This window comes from Cricetulus griseus, assembly GCF_003668045.3.
Source record: "Cricetulus griseus strain 17A/GY chromosome 1 unlocalized genomic scaffold, alternate assembly CriGri-PICRH-1.0 chr1_0, whole genome shotgun sequence".
In the NCBI taxonomy this organism is placed as follows: Eukaryota; Metazoa; Chordata; class Mammalia; order Rodentia; family Cricetidae; genus Cricetulus; species Cricetulus griseus.
The window spans coordinates 154,232,685-154,250,649 of NW_023276806.1; the positions used below are offsets into that span (position 1 = coordinate 154,232,685).

General features: G+C 39.2%; 1 protein-coding gene across 5 annotated transcripts in view; it reads left to right on the forward strand.

The window, feature by feature from the left end:
- Positions 1 to 17,965, forward strand: part of Washc3 (WASH complex subunit 3) — a 106,631-nt gene that overhangs the window by 24,361 nt on the left and 64,305 nt on the right. For all 5 annotated transcript variants that reach the window (XR_004771534.1, XR_004771535.1, XR_004771533.1 and 2 more), the window contains exon 6: positions 10,748 to 10,812. Coding sequence is in view for 2 of the 5 variants with exons in the window: in XM_027392561.2 (XP_027248362.1) it covers positions 10,748 to 10,812 (65 nt within the window). In the remaining 3 variants the exon portion in view is untranslated. The remainder of the gene's footprint in view (positions 1 to 10,747; positions 10,813 to 17,965) is intronic.

Genomic DNA, 17,965 nt, shown 5'->3' on the forward strand with positions numbered 1-17,965 from the left:
GCTCCAGCTTCAAGTCATGTGGAAATGCACAATTAGCTCCTGTTTCTTCAAGTTGTTGGTTTAGACAAGGCAAGAGGTGTCTCTCATTGTGAACACTAATCTTTGGAACCAAATTATTAATCTATATGTAAACACTTTCTGATATTTCTTAAATATGTTGTGAGTGGCTGTCAAAATTGGAATTGGAGGAACATGATGACCACCTGCTATAAAAATGCCTGGCAGTAGAGTCATTAAAGTCACATGTCATTTAGTTTACTAGAGACGGCAGAATTATTTAGATTATTAGATTAGTAACCCAGGGTAGTGCAATGCCTTCCTGTTCTCTCTTGGCCTTCTAATCAGCTGTACACACTTCTAAGTTGGTTCAATTCCTTGAGTGTGAAAATAAACAGAGTTCAGAGGGAAATAGAAAAAATAGTAAATATACTTTACTGCCATCCCCCCAAAACAGCCTACTTGAGCTAATTCTAGCACATTCCTTCATTATAAATTGCCTTATCAATGGTGAAAAGCATTTACTTTGCCCAGAAGTTCAGAGATTTTATTAAAATTTCCTATCTTTCTCAGCTTTGGAGAGTCACTAATGTTTCCCTTGCTTTCCTAGGACTGTTAATGCAGAGAAACTCATCCAAAGGATTTTACTTGTATTTAGACACAGTCTTGAGTAATGTGCCATCCACTGTATGCATTACTGTAAACCACTGAAGCTGTGTGTAGACGTGATCTTGAGTAATGTGTCATTCACTATGCAGAACTGTAAGCCACTGAAGCTGAGTCATGGAAGCCCACATTCTAGCTATTAGGGAGGTATTTGTATTTGTATTGACAAAAATAAAGAAAGCCTGTCCTAAAACAAACAAATCAAATCTGTCTCTAACAAAAGAAATCACAGTATTTATATCAGCAGCATACATCATGCTCTCTAAAGGAAATCAGTGGTGTCACAAAGCCTTGCTCAGCTCCTCTGCACAGTACTGGCATTCCTTTCTTCCTCAGTGACATTATGCTCTTACTCTGAAGTAAACTCCACCTGTGTTATGCTTATCTTTATCCACAGTGTGATAGTCTCACTCAGTGGCATCTTGTTTCTGGATATGCTCTCGGAATCGTGCTATCATTTCTCCTGCTTCCTTCCCACATTGTTTAGAATCATTTCATCTTCTCAATTAGACAGAGTCCTTTTCAAGCTGCCTCCATGATTTCTCTAGTCTGAAAAGCTTGAATTTGCCGACTCCCCATGCAGTGATCATTCCTTTCACTCTGGGAAAGTCCTATAGATAACAAAAACCTTTCATTTTCAAGCTTCCTCTGAGATGCACTGTAATCCTTTAGGGCTTCCTCCCTAAATCCGAGCTGTCTTCAGGAGTGTATCAGTTTTAGAGTTTTCCAGTCTCACTTGTCACATTCCGGTAAATCCACTTTAAAGCCTAATCATGCTAATTAATTAATTAATTAATTAGATGTCTTCAAACAGAAACTAGCATGACCTTTGTTTGTTTCATAAGCTCCTGTCACAGACCAGGAAGTAATACTTTCATTTTGGCTTTCACGCCTTTTTGGTTACACATCAGGGATTCAGGATGCTTTCCATTGCAGAAAGCAGCTGATTTGAGAAACAGTGTGAGTGCATAGAAGCATGTGTACCTCTGAAATGCAAAGCTCCTTAGCTCTGTCTTAGGCTGTGCATGACCACATTCAAGCCTTGTCACCTCAAGGGCCTTTTTCCTCTTGTAAACTGAGAACTGAACTTACTTCTAGACTTATGATTTATTCATTAATCCTCAGATTTGGACCATGCCATTAATAAAGGTTCCTGGAACACCTGCAGGCATTTTCTGATTTTTTTTTCTTTTCCTTTTAAAGTAAGTTTTCTACAAGATTTTTCATGAGTAATACTATTTTGTTCCAAATGTGGCAGATAATTGATTCTGATTTAGTGCTTGTTACCATAATAGTGTGGCACTAGCCTTTCCTAAGTTACATATTGCTTTTATAACTTAACTGGAATCATGTACATAGATCACTTTTCCAACAAATCTCCCCACTTTACTGGCAGAGCTTGGTGAATCTTGTGCCAGTAATAAATTGTGCATTGGGAAAGTCCTACTTCCACATTAAGGAAGCTAATGACTTGTACTTTTTGAAACCATATTTGCCAAAACAGTCTCTTCAGACACTTAGACTGTTCAAAGCTCTATTTTCTTTGGATTGCTGAAAATTGAATTGAATAATCTCTGGTTCTGGTGGTTCTGATGTATCCCTTGCCAGCGGTGAATGTTGGCCTAGGGAAATGGGACTTCCATTACCTAAGGGCAGAGAGTCTGCAAATGAGTATTAAAGATGTTCAAGAGGTGCTGCACCCTGGACCAGGGGAAGCAGTCAAGCATGATGCAGAGTTCTCTTCAGGCAGCAATCAAGGTAGAGTTATCATAAGAGTGGTTGACACCAGACGCTTTTTATATAAGTACAATGTGACTTCCCATGGTCTAGAAGTCTCTAGGATAGGTCAACAGTGTGACAAACAGACAGTTATGGTTCATGGTGATGCCAGCTGTCAAACACTGGTCCCGGATTTAGTCCAACAAGTATATGTTACTTTTAAGTGTGAATATGTTTTTCTTTTTTGTAATACCTGAGTTTTTTTTATATATAGGACTTGGGTGGCCTCTAATTGTGCCTCTCTTCTACATCCTACCTTATAGAAGTACAAGAACTTCCCCTTAAACAGAGAACTTAACAGTCAAAATGTTGCCTATAACTTTGTATCAGAGAACCTAGAAAGAAAATTTTCTGTTGTATTTTTGATAAATATAAAAATAACTAATTTTCTCCCAATGTCACAGAACTGGACTCTAAGAATACTGTTTGTGATATATTTTCATGCCAATTGTGAAATCTAGAAAGACTGAGTTTTCAATCATTTTGCTTTTCTTTCAAACCTCTGCATGTTGCCTTGGAAGTTGGGGAGCTCAGAGGAAGTCACACTGTACATAAAGTTAAGGTGTATTCCTGCCTGACATGGTGGCACATGCTGTACTCTCTGGACTTGAGAGGCTGGGGCAGGCAGATCACAGATTTAAGGACAACGTAGGCTACATATAAGATACAGGGCAGCCTGTGTTATATAGTGAATCCCTGTCTCCAAAACAAAAAGAAATGTGCCTTTAAATTATGTGTTTGCCTTTATGTATTGTGTGTTTTGTAATTGGCTTTTTTCTTCCTTTGGTGCTGGGGACTGAACACAGGACCTCCCACACACTGGGCAAGAGTTCTACCACTAAGATATATCTATATGCTTCTTTTAAACTTTGGATTTGGTGTGTTTTTTCACAACAGGTTTCACTAGCTGGCCTGGAACTCACTCTGTAGACCAGGCTGGCCTCATACTCAGAGATCCACCTGCCTCTACCTCTGCCTCTGCCTTCCTAATGCTGGGATTAAAGGCGTGTGCCACCACCTCCTGGCTCTTGTTTTGTTTTTTTGTGACAAGGTCTCACTAAGTTTCCAGACTGGCCTTGAACTCACTCTGTAGTCCAGACAGTTCTTGAACATGTTGTCTTCCTGCCTCAACCTCTAGAATTACAGGCCTGTGACACCTGGCCCAGCTTTGTTCATTTTTTATATATAAAAAAAGTTTTTGTTTTTATAAATATGGGTTTTAGCAATAAACAGTAAATCTAACTCAGATTTTAGCATTCATGTTTCCTCTGAGGCGTGATAAGGGTAGCAGGAAGGAGTTGCCATGCAGCCGACTGGTAGCACTGTATCACATGGTTGTCAGTGTCTGTTTGGTACTACTATTTATGCCTCCCTCGATCCCTCAACTGTTCTCCTTCCCTAATATCAGTATTGCCACACTCCTATAGTTCAGTGTATTTTCATGCTAGTGTTCTGTAGTTTTCATTGTAGCACTCTAGTCAAAATGTTCGTTTGTTTCCAGGAACTAGTTGTTTGCCATACTGCTTTTATGCATGGTGCTTAATGTGCTTGGAAAATATATTTTGAATTGTGGATCTTTGGAAGGTCAAAAGTTCTCAGTCACATATGAAGAACAACAAACTGATGTACTTACATGGAGGCCAGTCCCCCTAGAGTTGCTGATAGACCCTTGGCTGCTGTACTCTCAAGTTCTTTGTTTTTAATGCTGTATTAACTACTTTAATTAAACTTGATTTTAATTAAAAACAAGTTTTAGGGGGGTAGGGGTGGATCAGCAGTTAAGGGTTTTTGCTTCTCTTATAGGTTGATTCCCAGCACCCATATTAGGGGGCTCATAGTTGCTTGTCCCTCTAGCGCCAGAGTATCTGATACCATCTTTTGACCACTGCAGGCACCAGCAAGTACACACCACGCACACCACACACCACACACACATAAAATAAAATAAAAGTTTTAAGTTATTTAAAAGGGTAAGTGGGGAATAAGAAAATAAAAAATGCAAAATAATAATCAAAATGTAATTGAGAACCAGCAGGATAGTTCAGCAGGTTAAGACACTTGCCACCAAACCTAACAACTTGAGTTCAATCCCTATGACCCACATAAAAGTAAGTATGGTAAAAATGTATTTATTCGTGAAGTCATCAGATATTTGTATTAATGGCATTATAATTAAAATAATTTAGGTAATACATAAGATGCATTACCTGAAATACCTCTTCAAGTCAGACATCTGTTTCATCCATTGCTTAGTGCCATTAACGTTGGTTTCAGTGTATTGAACTGCTACAGCACACCTTCCTCCTCCATCATGGAAAGACAGAGAAGACACAAGTAAGCAAGCAAGCACTGTTGACATCATAGCTTCATTTACACACCCTCTCAGCTCTCCGGAGCTTGTAGGGAAGGCACAGCATCTTCTCTGGGGCTTCTGTAGCGGCTCTCAGACACAGGCACTAACTGTAAGGACAGTTGTGCTTGCTGAAAACAGGGTCCTTCCTTCACTCCAACACACCTGTGTGCTTAGTTCCCAGCTGTCGTTCATGCACGCTGTTCTCTTCCTCACTATACACCTCTGCCAGAAATAAGGGACCCTCCCTGAAAGTTTTCCAAATAGGTAAAGGGGAAAAGTAGCCACTGGAATTTAAGCAGTTACTTCCTTTTGTTTATTCCTTTTTGAAATACATAGTTCTCACCTTTCCTGTTTATTTATCTAGCATTTTGGTTAATTTATGAGATAAACAATAAAGACCAGGTGACCAAGTGAGCCTTGATAGGAAACAGGGTCCCTCAGGAGGGGAGGGTGCCTGTTACCAGCTCCAGACATAAGCACCATTCCTGAAAAGTCCCCAGCACACAGAGTCTTTCATTTCCTGGCCTAGGTTCACAAAGGACCTTTAATTGGTTGCTTAGATCAAGGCTGGTGACATGTCCTTACCAGATTCAAGGCTCTTTACTGTGGTTCTGCAGCCTCCATGGGAGCCTAACCCTGACCATCTTTCTTCGTGTGTGTATGCATTACTAAGGTAAAAAGTTAGAGAATCATAGTGTAGCTGCCTAAATGCCTTACCCTAACTGGAATATTAGCTCAAAAGTAAATATTCTGTAACTCTTAACTCCAGGATCTGATACCCTCTTCTGGATTCTGAGGGTACTGCCCAGTATATAGACACAGGGATACGCATATGCATAATTTAAATAAATACTTCAAATAATTTGCAAGTTTAGAAAGTTAAAGTACAATAAAATTTTAAATAAAAGTGAACACATCTATAGAAAGATTATCTGATTGGAATGAAGTGATGTTTCTGCCACTGGTGAGCCTATCAAAGCAAGCATTAAAATTCTACATGCCAAGCCAGGCACAGTGATGCACACCTTTAATCCCAATATTCAGGAGACAGAGGCAGGTGGACCTCCATGAATCCAAGACCAGCCTGGTCTATACAGCGAGCTCCAGGCCAGCCAATTTATTTATTGTGTCAAATAAATAAATAAGTTCTGTATATCCCTTACACATGATAGTAATGGGAAGAAATTGGGTGTTCCGCAGCACCCAGTTCTCAACAAATACTTGAGGAACTACAGATACAAAGAAAACATTTTATGCACTCTTCTGATCATTAACAGGAGAAGTTTATTATGTTATAAGTGTGTTTTATGGGACGTGGGATGGTGTTAATAACATGGGAAAATTGGTGTAGCTGTGTTTTAAATTATCGCATAATAATTCCTAACTTTTGGGAATGGTTTTCTCAAAGGTTTTAAACTTCATATGCATCCAGGTGAACTTTAACTTCTCTAAAACATAAGAGACAGAACTGCTAAGTGTATTTATTTTATGAATAAAGACAAAGTGATTTCCTTACCAACTTTCTGGGCCCTGAGAATGGCTGGTGTGCTTTTTCCCTTTTTCTCCTGTGAGCTGCCCTATGTCTTTAAACATGGCTGATAAGTAGACAGTGAGAAGGCACTTCTGACCCGGACACTCAGCTCATAAAATAATCCTTGTAAATGAACTTAGTCACTGCTCTTTTTCAAAGAAATGACAGTTTGGTAACTGGGCAAGATTTGTGACTCACATACACATTTAGGTTCATGACAGAAACACTTAGCAGGAACAGTCTCCACCTTAATATGAGAACACAGCATTTTCTAGATCTGTGCCAGTCCTTGTGACTTGTCTTATAAAGTCTTGTAAAGCTTCCTTCCTTAGATTTATGTTAAAGTTATTAAAGATATTTATTTAAATTAATTTCTTATACCATTACTAGAAGCTTCCAGGAGAAAAAAATCTTTGAGCATGTGCTTTGTTTTACGATTTTGTCATTCTTGGGCTGGGGAGGTGGCTCAATGGTTAAGAGCACCAACTGCTCTTCCAGAGGACCCATGTTCAATTCCTAGCACCCACATGGCAACTCACAACTGTCTGTAATTCCAGTTCCAGGGGACCCAACACCCATGGCAAACACCAATGCACATAAAATAAAAATAAATAAAAAGTGGCATTTTTAACAATGGAGATACATGTCTGTAATACCACAATTTGGGAGGCAGAGGCAGAAGGATCAGGAATTCAAGGCTAGCCCCAAGCTACACAATTTATTCAAAGGCAAGCCTGGTCTACCTGAAATCTTGTCTCAAAATAAACAACGGTACAAACAAATAAATGAATAGAAATAGCACTTTTGAAACATCGGAAGGCAGAGAGATGGTTGAGTCCATTTCCTCCAGTCAAAGAAACTTATCAAAGTGTAGTGACTCCTTTTCCAGCCCATAGCATCCTACAGTTTTTACACACCTCTCTCTTTGTAAATGAAAAATGGTTTTGAGACAGGCTCTTGCTGTGTAACCCAGACTGGCTGCAGACTTGGGACCTTTTGCCTGAGTCTGGAGTGCTCCAGTTCCAGGTGTCACCAGCATTCCCTCCACAAAACAAATTCTGCTTCCTGTCAGCTCCGTGGACTTGTATTATGCTTGCTATATATAAGTAAGGAACTTCATATTTTCTACTTCTTACATCTAAATTATTGGATTCAAATTTATAAAATGATAGGGAAAAAAGCCTAAAATATAAGGATTTGGTTTTGTTATTTTTTTCAAGAAGCAAAGTCCTTTTTCTTTTTTCCTTCAAATCTAAAACTTCAGGAAAATTTCAGCATGGTTTGTAGAGAGACTTAGTAGCATGGTTCTCATTAACACAATAAGAGATTATTGTGTAAATATTGGCAGGCCTGGAGAACCCCAAACAGTTTCTGTGATATAAGAAACTAGCATTTAACCATTAGTGCTGCCATCCTAATTTCATTAGCGTAGCTTCTTTACACACTTTCTCCAGTGACGCAAATGCAGACCCGTGGCTGCCTCCTCTCCTCATTACTTGTGTTGGACAGGCTGCCCTTATCACTTGCCAAAGAAAACCCCACAGTTCCGTAGACTTCATTTCCAGGTCTCCTGTGTCCTCCTTAGACCACCAGTAGCTTTGTCTCTTCATGATTAGAAGTTGGACACTTCTTTTTGATGGTTCACAAACCAGACTCTTGTTACTTGGCGTCCTAACAACAATGTTGCAAACAGCAGATTGCCGAGCAGCATCACTACACACACAACAGCAGGTCCACTCGGAGGGCTTCAGGTTTTGTTGTTCTGTTTGTTTGTTTTTGTTTTTCTTTTTTTAATCAAGCTTTATGAGATTTACATCAAGGTGTGATTAGAAGTGTCTGCAGGGCAGACGGTTGAAAAAATAGGTGTATTTTCCTTTATCTGTATCCATACACAAAAGAGACGAAAGACTCACTGAAGTTTGGGTATTTCAGTGTTCTGTAACTGGTTCCAGAAAAGTCACGTTAAAATACAGAGCTTTGGGCTCAGATGTCTATTATTCTTTCACTCTAACCAGTTCCATGAATCTGTTAAAATGAGGAGTTTATCTGATTCTACCAACATGCCTGGCTCTCGCTTATGAATTTCCACCCATCTCTCTCCCCATGTCCCATATATACACTTTTTGTGCTATATTTTAGGAGACGCTGGTGGGTTTTGCTTTGTGTTTTGTTTTGTTTTGTTTAACCTCATTTTTCTTCCCTTCTGTTCTCTGGGGTTTGTAATTTATTTTTGTAACCTTTCCAGTGATGTCCCGTGGCTTATGCTAACATATGATAAATAAATCACACGGTTGTGCTTGCAGAAAGACCTTCTGACATCAGATCATACTTAAGAGAAGCTGAGCACTTGTTTGGATCTTTCTGTTGTTGCTCTTAGGAACTATGGCGTGAACTCTGCTCTTTTCCATCTTGTCCTTCGAACGTCAGTGCTTTTGGAAAATGAAATGTTCTAAACTTCTTCATTGTTATCCTGAATAAATAGATCCCATCACCACCCCCAGATCTCCCAGCTTTCACTCATGTCCTTTGTAATGTTTTAAACCTATGACACCATTAGTGCTACAAGTAGTGCCTGGGTGTAGGGCCAGCCACTGGAGCATGGGAGCCTTCCAGGGGCCATTTTCCTAAAGAAAACTGACTCTCCCTCCCACGCAGCCAACACCTGCCAAGAGCTGTTCTGTTAGCTGTGGTACTTGCTGAGCCCCCCCCCCACTCCCTCTGACCCCCTGTCTGTGCTTCCCTTTGTACTGGTTTTGTGAAGGCAGCCAAGGAAACTGAGAGCTCATCCATGAAGTAGTTATCATGGTGGGTGTGATATGAAGGTCCCACTAGGAGCTGAGCTCCACAGGCACTTGTGCTCTGTGCATTGACCAGTTGTGGTTCTACAAACTACCACCCACTGCTTAAAGAAGCTTCTCTGAGAAGGGTGGACACCTACACTAATCCCTCTTATAAAGTTAAGTAGTAAGTTTGGGTTTTAAATCTATTTTACTCGAGTCTTAGTTTTAGAAAATATATTTCAAAAGTAGGACTTGTCTTAACCTCTTGGTTACTCTACTCCAGGTGCTGGGAACCAAGCTCTGGGCCTCTAGAAGAGCTGCAAGCACTCTTTACCATTGAATCGTCTTCAACCCAAACTATTCTGTTTTTAATGAAACTCCAACAGTAGTTCTTAACTTCAAACAATCTGAACATGCCACAACCCAAATGCACTATGTTGACACTTACATGTTGAGGAACAACTATGAGAAATTATGACTAAAGTTTGTTTTCCATAATTAAACCATTGTTTCTATAAAAGCATAAAAAAAAGTTACTGCTACTCATAACATACAGTAGTAGTGAATCCAAGCAGAGGTGTTTCAGGTAGCATTACTAATACCATATGGCTTGATAGTATACACAGGGCTGTATGTTGAGAACCAAGGCTTCAGTAGAGCTACATGCTACAACACAGGCAAGTACTGACAGAACCCCTCAGATTTCATCATGCATTTTACTTTGAATTCATTTTGGAGTGTGCTACTTTAGAACCTCTTTACTGCTACCAAAGGTTTTGAGACATCCACATTCAGTGAGGTGAGTTTGTTTACTCATTAAATGAGTTCTTTTCTCAAATACATTTGTATTCACTTCTAATGTACCCTTTTCTTACTACTGTGATAATTCTTAACCTGAATGCAGATGTTCATATATTCTCAGTGTTTTTCAGTTTACCACCTCTATTTTCCTAGCTTCATGTTTGTAGTGGTGTGGAGAAAATGTATTATATATTGCTTGAATCCCACATTCCTAAGGTGTCTGAATGAAATCAGGATGTTTGCTTATTACATGGACATTTACATTGGTATATACTATGTTTTGAAAAGTTCTCAAACCTTTGTTTTTATTTGAAAGGCATAATTAACTATTCATTCTATCAGGTTAGCCATCTGAGCTGTCCATGATTTCTTTCCTTGGCTGAGAATGTAAACTCCTCATCCTGCACAGTGGAAGTGGGGATCAGCTAGTTCCTGTGTCTTGGTTTAGGTTTATGTGGCTTAGATGGTGCTGATTCCATCAGGTCAGTATGAACTGTGCCCTGAGGTCATTCAGATGCTTTGCACATACAATAGTAGAAGCAAAGAGAGACCTTCTTTAGATAATGAGGTACCACACCAGGTGGTGGTGGCACACGCCTTTAATCCCAGAACTCAGGAGGCAGAGACAGGCGGATCTCTGTGAGTTCGAGACCAGCCTGGTCTACAAGAGCTAGTTCCAGGACAGCCTCCAAAGCCACAGAGAAACCCTGTCTCAAAAAAACCAAAAAAAAAAAAAAAAAAAGATAATGAGGTACCTCAGTGTATTTAGGTTGTTCAAGGAAATAATGAAGGAAGAAGGCTTTCTTATAACTGAGTTATTATCTCTTGACTTTTGTTTAGGGTGTTCCAGTAATGGCAATCAGAAACAAAATGATATCAGAAGGGCTGGATCCGGACCTCCTTGAGTAAGTAATATTTCTAATAAAATCATATAGATAAGGTACTAAATCTGTCAATTGTAACAAAAAATACTTCAGGTTCTCTCTACTGTTTTCTATACTGTGTTTTATAGCTGAGAATATCATTATCATAAATTGTGCTGCTGCTATGTTAAAAAAAAAAAAAAAGGAAAGGGGAAAGAAAATATCCTAGGCTACTATAACCAGCCCTTCAAGAGATGAAATTCATTGATGAAACTGGTCAGAATTTGGTAGAGAGGCATCTGGGGTTTTTGTTGGTTTTTTTCCCATGCTAACTTCTCCTTTGGGAGTGATGTGATAAGATATTGTACACCTCTTTTTTTGCATAAGGTCATAATACATAAGAAATGTATTTTATGGTGACCTAGATTAAGAAAGGCTGAGAAGTAACTTGGATAAACAGTATCCTAGGTGCATATTAATGGTTATTATGAAAGAGATGCCAACTTGAATGTGTATTATAAAAATTTTTAGAAATGCTAAGAAATCACAGCTCAAAACGTTGATGATAATTCATTACATCCAAGCCACCATGACCATGTGGTTCATTTCAATAAATTATATATCTTAACGGGTTCCTCACAAGCCTTCTGCTTTATAAGTCTCCAGATACTTGTAAAGAGTCTGTGTAGTTGGAACTTTTGTTCACCCCTGTGTTACCCGGGCATTCAAACTGTGCTAGCAGTATGCTTTGGAATTTTTCTTGGCTCCAGTGCTTCAAGAAAAGGTGTGCATTTTGGAAATGAAATACCATAAAAGTCATCTTCTCGTATTTTATCTTTAAAAATGTGAAATTCAAGAATGCCTTAAAAGCTGCCAACAATGGATTTTCTAACATGTATGTTCATTTGGTGTGTTTCCAAATGGCAAAAGGATTGACTATAATAGCATGGCTTGGTGAATTGAACAAAGCATATCTGGAATGTTTAATATGTGTTCTGGAAATTGTTTCTGACATTTTAAAAGTAAATGGATTGTGGCATGTATTTTAATAAGAATTGAACATTTGGATCTCATCTATTTTAGTACTTGATTTGTGTGATCATAAGTACATTTACCATCGATTGGGATTCTTTCTGCTTCTAGAAATACGTAATAGGTCATAAATAATAACAAATAGCAAAAATGACCTTTAAAATGATGATATTTCACTCTGGAGAGACAGGAAAGCCAGTGTCCTGTAAGCATCCCACAGGCTGGATAACATTCCTCGGCCACTGGGGCTTCATTCATCTCTCTCCCATACAAAGTCTGGTTCATTATTCTTTCACTCACACTATTCACACTTTTCACACTAGCAACCTGAAGATCACCTTTGCTTCTTCCCTCTTCCCTACCCCACTATGCCAGTTACTATGATTTTTCTCACTCTAAATATTGCTTAGCTTTTACCACGTGCCTGCATGCCTATTGCTGTTTGTTCTGGCTCTCATCATTTCTCACCTGAATCATTTCAATAGCACCTGATTTGTTTCTGTGTTCTCTTTCAAGCCATCTCAATAAAGCCAAGTATATTTGTTCATTACTTGACTCTTGCTTTCAACATACAGTGTCTAACTGTTGCGTGTAAATGCTTTGCCCATTGTGTCCAGAGTATTTTTCTTGCTCTTGCTGGTTCTGTACATGTTCATTTTGTGCGGCCATTGCAAATGACCTGTATTTCTCTGGATAGATCATCTTTCTATTCCCTTTTGGCGTATTTATATGCTGTTTTAACACTCTTAGGACTCCTTCCCCCAATCTTACTGGCCTAGCTAACTCCTTATTCTATAAGGGTATTAGGTATTGTCACCCTAAGAGATCTGTAAGTATCGAGAGGAGAAACACACACACACACACACACACACACACACACACACACACACACACACACACACACACACAGGGTGTGCTCTTATATCACCCTTAGCAAATATGTGTATGTCATTGTCCATAAATGTTGAGAAACATTCAGTTTGTGAGGTGGATGCCAAGTTGTAGGGTAAGATTCCAGTAACAGCATGGCCTTACAGAAAAGCTGCTCCTCAACCACAGCCTACAGGCTGACTTCTGACCTATTACCTCATAGGTTTATGCCACTAGCCACTGGGGGCACTGGCTGGAGAAGACTGATGCACTTAAGCAATCACCACTCCAACTATTTCCATCTCCATTTAGTGTAACAGCCACTTTGTTCACAGGAGAATTCTTGTGCTGTGGAATTGGGGTTACACAAGTTAGGGACCTTCACTTGGGGAGAGAAGTTTGACGTGATGTTCACGTGAAGGAAATGTACCATCCAAGGGGAACATAGTTTTATTTAGAATCTTAGGTACAAAAGAAACCTCATCCAAGAACTTTGAGTAAAGAGTGTCCTGATTCTCTTTTCTTTAAAAGTATAAACATACACTTTCTGGTTTTATTAGCTCCAGGTAGTAAGACAAACTCATATAACTGTTGGAAGAGCTAGTCTAGATCTGTCTGGTCCAGACAGAGAACAGAACTGAAGTCAAGGAAGAAATAAACACCGGTCACTAAGCATGTTGTTGGGCTGGCTGTTGTAATCAAAAGGTGGAAACCAAAAACACACTGTTTTAAAGTAAAAGTTTACGTGATAAAGCCTGGCAGTTTGACTGGAAAATTATGCCTATCCTTGAATTTGAGATGTCTATAAAACTGACAAAAATGTTTGATAATTATTGAATAAGTATTTGTTTGAAACTTCTAATTGTTTTAATTATTTTTGTATCCTCAGCTTCTCAAAAGTAGTTTTGGTGCCACTGGCATAAAAAGACATTGGAATGTCACTGTTGTACTTACTTAATTTAAGGGGAAAATTGAAACTTTTAATTAATCTTTATTCAGAGATCAATCTTCTTTAATGTTGTATCCAGAAGTACAGAATGAGTAGATCATGCTTTTAAAATTCCCTCAATCGATGCCTAGATTTCCTTACCAGCAAACAAAAGTTTCACCCCGCCATGTTTCAGAAGTAATACTAGTATTACCTAGTAATGACTACGTTTGTGCCTCTGGGATGACAGATGGGCCTTTGGTCCAGGGCATCTCAGGAGCAAGTTCATGGTGATTAAGAGAGGCCCAGGCAACATAACACTAGACACTGAAAGTCTGCCCTGCCACTTTCTATCTCTGGAACCATGGATATTGATCTGTAATGGAAAGTAGAATGGTTCAGATCCTCAGTAATGATATAGGTGCTCAGAAGAGCTCTGGACAAGCGGTGAGTGTTTAGTGACGGTGATTGTGAATGTTTTAAACCATGGATTTACCAAGCTGTGGGTTCACATCTTGGTTATAATCCTGAGTTGCCTGTGTACCATTAGGACATATTTCATACACAGAATATGTATGACCTTTTAAAATTATACCCTGTTTTTTCAAACTGGAACTCTCTATTTCCAATTATATAGCAAAGAAGAGACTTCATTTTTACCCTGTGTTGGGGATTGGATCTGGAGCTGAGCACACTAGTTGGGTGCTGTTCACCTGGGCTCCATGGTATCTGTCCTGACTGGTTTTATGTCAACTTGACATAAGCCGGAGTTATCAGAGAGGAGAGAGCCTCAATTGAGAAAATGCCTCCATAAGACCTGGTGATAGGGAATTTTCTTAATTAGTGATCAATGGAGAGGGCACCCATTGTGGGTAATGCCATCCCTGAGCTGATGATCCTCTTTCTAAGAAAGCATGCTGAGCAAGCCATGGGGAGAAAGCCAGTAAGCAGCATTCCCCTGCATCAGCTCTTGCCTCCAGGTTCCTGCACTGCTTGAGTTCCTGTCCTGACTTTCTTTGATAATAAGCAGTGATATGGAAGTATAAGCCAAATAAACTTTCTTCTCCAACTTGCTTTTGGGTCATGGTGTTTCATCCACAGCAGGAGAAACTGACTAAGACACCACTTAAGAGCAGACTTTAGCTGGCCATCCTCCTAGTCTGGGGGATGGGGTGAGGTACAGTGTGGTCCCTATGGATTTTGATCCAATTGAGTTCAAGTTGCTCTGTTGGCCCTGAACAGAGCCATGTCAGCTAACACTGGTCATATCTGCCATCCTCACTAGTAGAGTAGATAAGAGTGACCACTTTACCCTGCTCATCAGTAAGTCACCGTGAGGCCAGGAATGTCTTCCTGTTCCCCAAGGAAATCCCATATTAATCAGTATTTTTGTTGGCTCTCTGCTGCCCAACCACATGACAGAGCAAAGATTTCATTTAAACTGATTAAAAATAGATCTCCATTCCAAATTATAGGTGGGATTTATTTGGTCTTGTTTTTCACTCATTCAATATTTTTTAATTACAGTTCTCAACTGCTTACTAGCAGCTAACAGCTAGAATGTATGGGACATTTGTGTTGGGACATGTACCTAAAATGTATGGGACATTTATGTTGGGACATGTACCTAGCACTCAGAAATCATAAACACACACTCCACTAACGAGATACACTGTCATCCCAACTTTGTCTAATTTTTTACTTTTATTATTTTGAAAATTAAGCATATAAGTTATATTTTTCTTTTAATCATCTCTACTCCTCTTTCTTCTCTTCAGTTCCTTCTGTAGCCACCAGCTCCCTCCAATTTATGACCTCTTCTATAATTAATATATATATATATATGTGTGTGTGTGTGTGTGTGTGTGTATTATGTATATATACACACAATTCATATGTATACACACACATATATATATATACACTAACTGTAGTGCATGTGTATATGTATATGCACATGTGTATATATATTCTAACTATATATATGTATATATACACACACATATATCTATCCTACTAGATCCATTTAGTGTTGTTCATATGTGTATGTTTTAGACTGACCATTTGGGATTGGATAACCCAATTTTCCTTTCACAGCTGCTATTGATTACCTGTAGCTGTTCATCTAGGGGTGGAGTCTTGAGGTTTGTATTTCACCAGTGCTGTCTCTACTAGAGTTTGTTCTTCCCTCAAGAGTTCCTGTTGCTATAATGTAGAGCTCTGACAGACCACTAATTTACAAAAATATCATATGACATTATAATTTTATTATGACATTGAAAACCTATAGGAAAGCCATTTGAGTAAATACTGCACCCTCTCTCCACCACCTTCTGTTCAGCCATAGTTATTCTAACAATATTTTGTTATACAGTTTTCATTAAATTCAACGGCTTTAGAGGTAAAGAAAATTAAAAAGTGAATTTAAACTACCTGCATATTTTCCCAAAGAAAGTTATTTGAATTTTATATCCTTTAAGTGTCTATGGTTTTAAACACAAAGTCTTCATTTACCAAAAAAATATTAAATCAACAATATATGTGTTTTAAAACTCTCTTCATGTTCACAACTATAAAACCCATTTAAACTAGCTTGAGCAAAAAGGGGAGTTACTGGCTCATAGTTGAGAAGTGCAGACATTGGACAGGATGGAGAGGCCCAGAGGCTCGGGGCTGACTGGCTGCGGACATCTTCCTCTCCTCCCTTCTCACTATACCATAACCCTCTTACTGCTGGGAACTTCCCTGTTGGAATCCAAGGAAGGGAGCCATCAGGAATTTTTGGGTTTTGCCAGTGAATAAAAAAAAACACTTCTTCTGCTCCATAACCCAAAGCTGGTTTCTAAAGTAACATTCTGATTGCACATGCTTGAGTCCCCAGAAAAACAACTTGCTATAATTGACCAGGCCTGTATCATGTGACTGACGTATGAAGTGGATAGAATTGGGAAAATTACTGTTATGAGAATGGTTGTCCTACCACTGCAATCTGCAGATTCAATGTGATTCCCCAATATCATTCTTCAGAGAAGTAGAAAACCATCTTAACATTAATTTAGAAGTGCAGAAGATCCCAGGTAGGAAAAACAGTCCACAGCGAAGGGAGTGAGGCTGGAGACATCACCATACCTGATTCCTGTGTATATGGAGAGCCATAATAGTGACACATAGGTCAATGGAACAGAATGGAGACTCAAGTATAAACCCACATAGCAACAGCCACCTTGTTTTTAACAAAGATGACAAAAGAAAAACAAAACAGCCTCTTTAATAAATGGTCATGGGAAAGCAGTCATCCACGTGTGAAAGAAGAATGAAAGTATATCTCTTTCCTTCTGTCTCTCTCCTTGTTCCTTCCTTCTTCTGCGTGTGTGTGTGTGTGTGTGTGTGTGTGTGTGTGTGTGTGTTCCAAATGAATCAAAGGCCTTCATGTATGACCTGGAATTCTAAAATATTTAGAGGAAAGTGTGGGGAAATCACTTTGGGGCAGGGGCTTTCTGAATAAGAATAGGAAGATCTATAAGCACAGGAGACAGTTAACCCAGTGAACAGACAGCCTACAGGATGGGAGATCTTTGCTAACTGCACTTTTCATGGACGACTAATGTCAACAATCTGCAAAGAACTCCAAACAAAAACCAATACTGCAACAAACAACTGCCTGTAATCCCAGCTCTAGGAGGTCTGATACCTTCCCCTGGCCTCTGTAGGCACCTGACCACAAACACACAAACCTATACTCAGACCTTAATTAAATATAAATCTCTTTCTTAAAAAGATAAATATGTGGGATTGGAGAGATAGCTCAGTGGTTAAGAGCACTGACTGCTCTTCCAGAGGACCCGGGTTCAATTCCCAGAATCCATATGGCAGCTCACAACTGTCTGTAACTACAAGTCTGATACCCTCACACTGACATACATGCCCGAAAAAAACACCAATGCAGGGAAAAAAAAAAAAAGATGAATATGTAGTCAGGCTATAGTGGCACAACACCTTTAATCCCAGCACTCAAGAGACAGAGGCAGACAAATCTCTGAGTTCGAGGCCAGCCTGGTCTACAGAATGAGTGGCAGGACAGCCAGAACTGTTACACAGAGAAACCTTGTCTCAACAATAATAAAGATAAATATATTTTCTCTTAATTATAGTTCCTGGATTATATATCGATATGTGTAGTCATACATGTATATGGCATGAAAGTAGAAGCAGAACTGTCAAGGGGAACAAAATGGACAAGTGGGATTAGGGAGGGAGAAGAGAATATGGGTGAGTGTGCTCAGCATGCAGTTTATATTGTAGGAGATATCCTTCTGTAACATAGTGTCATGTTGAAGAAATGTACATGAAATTGCTTAACGTGCA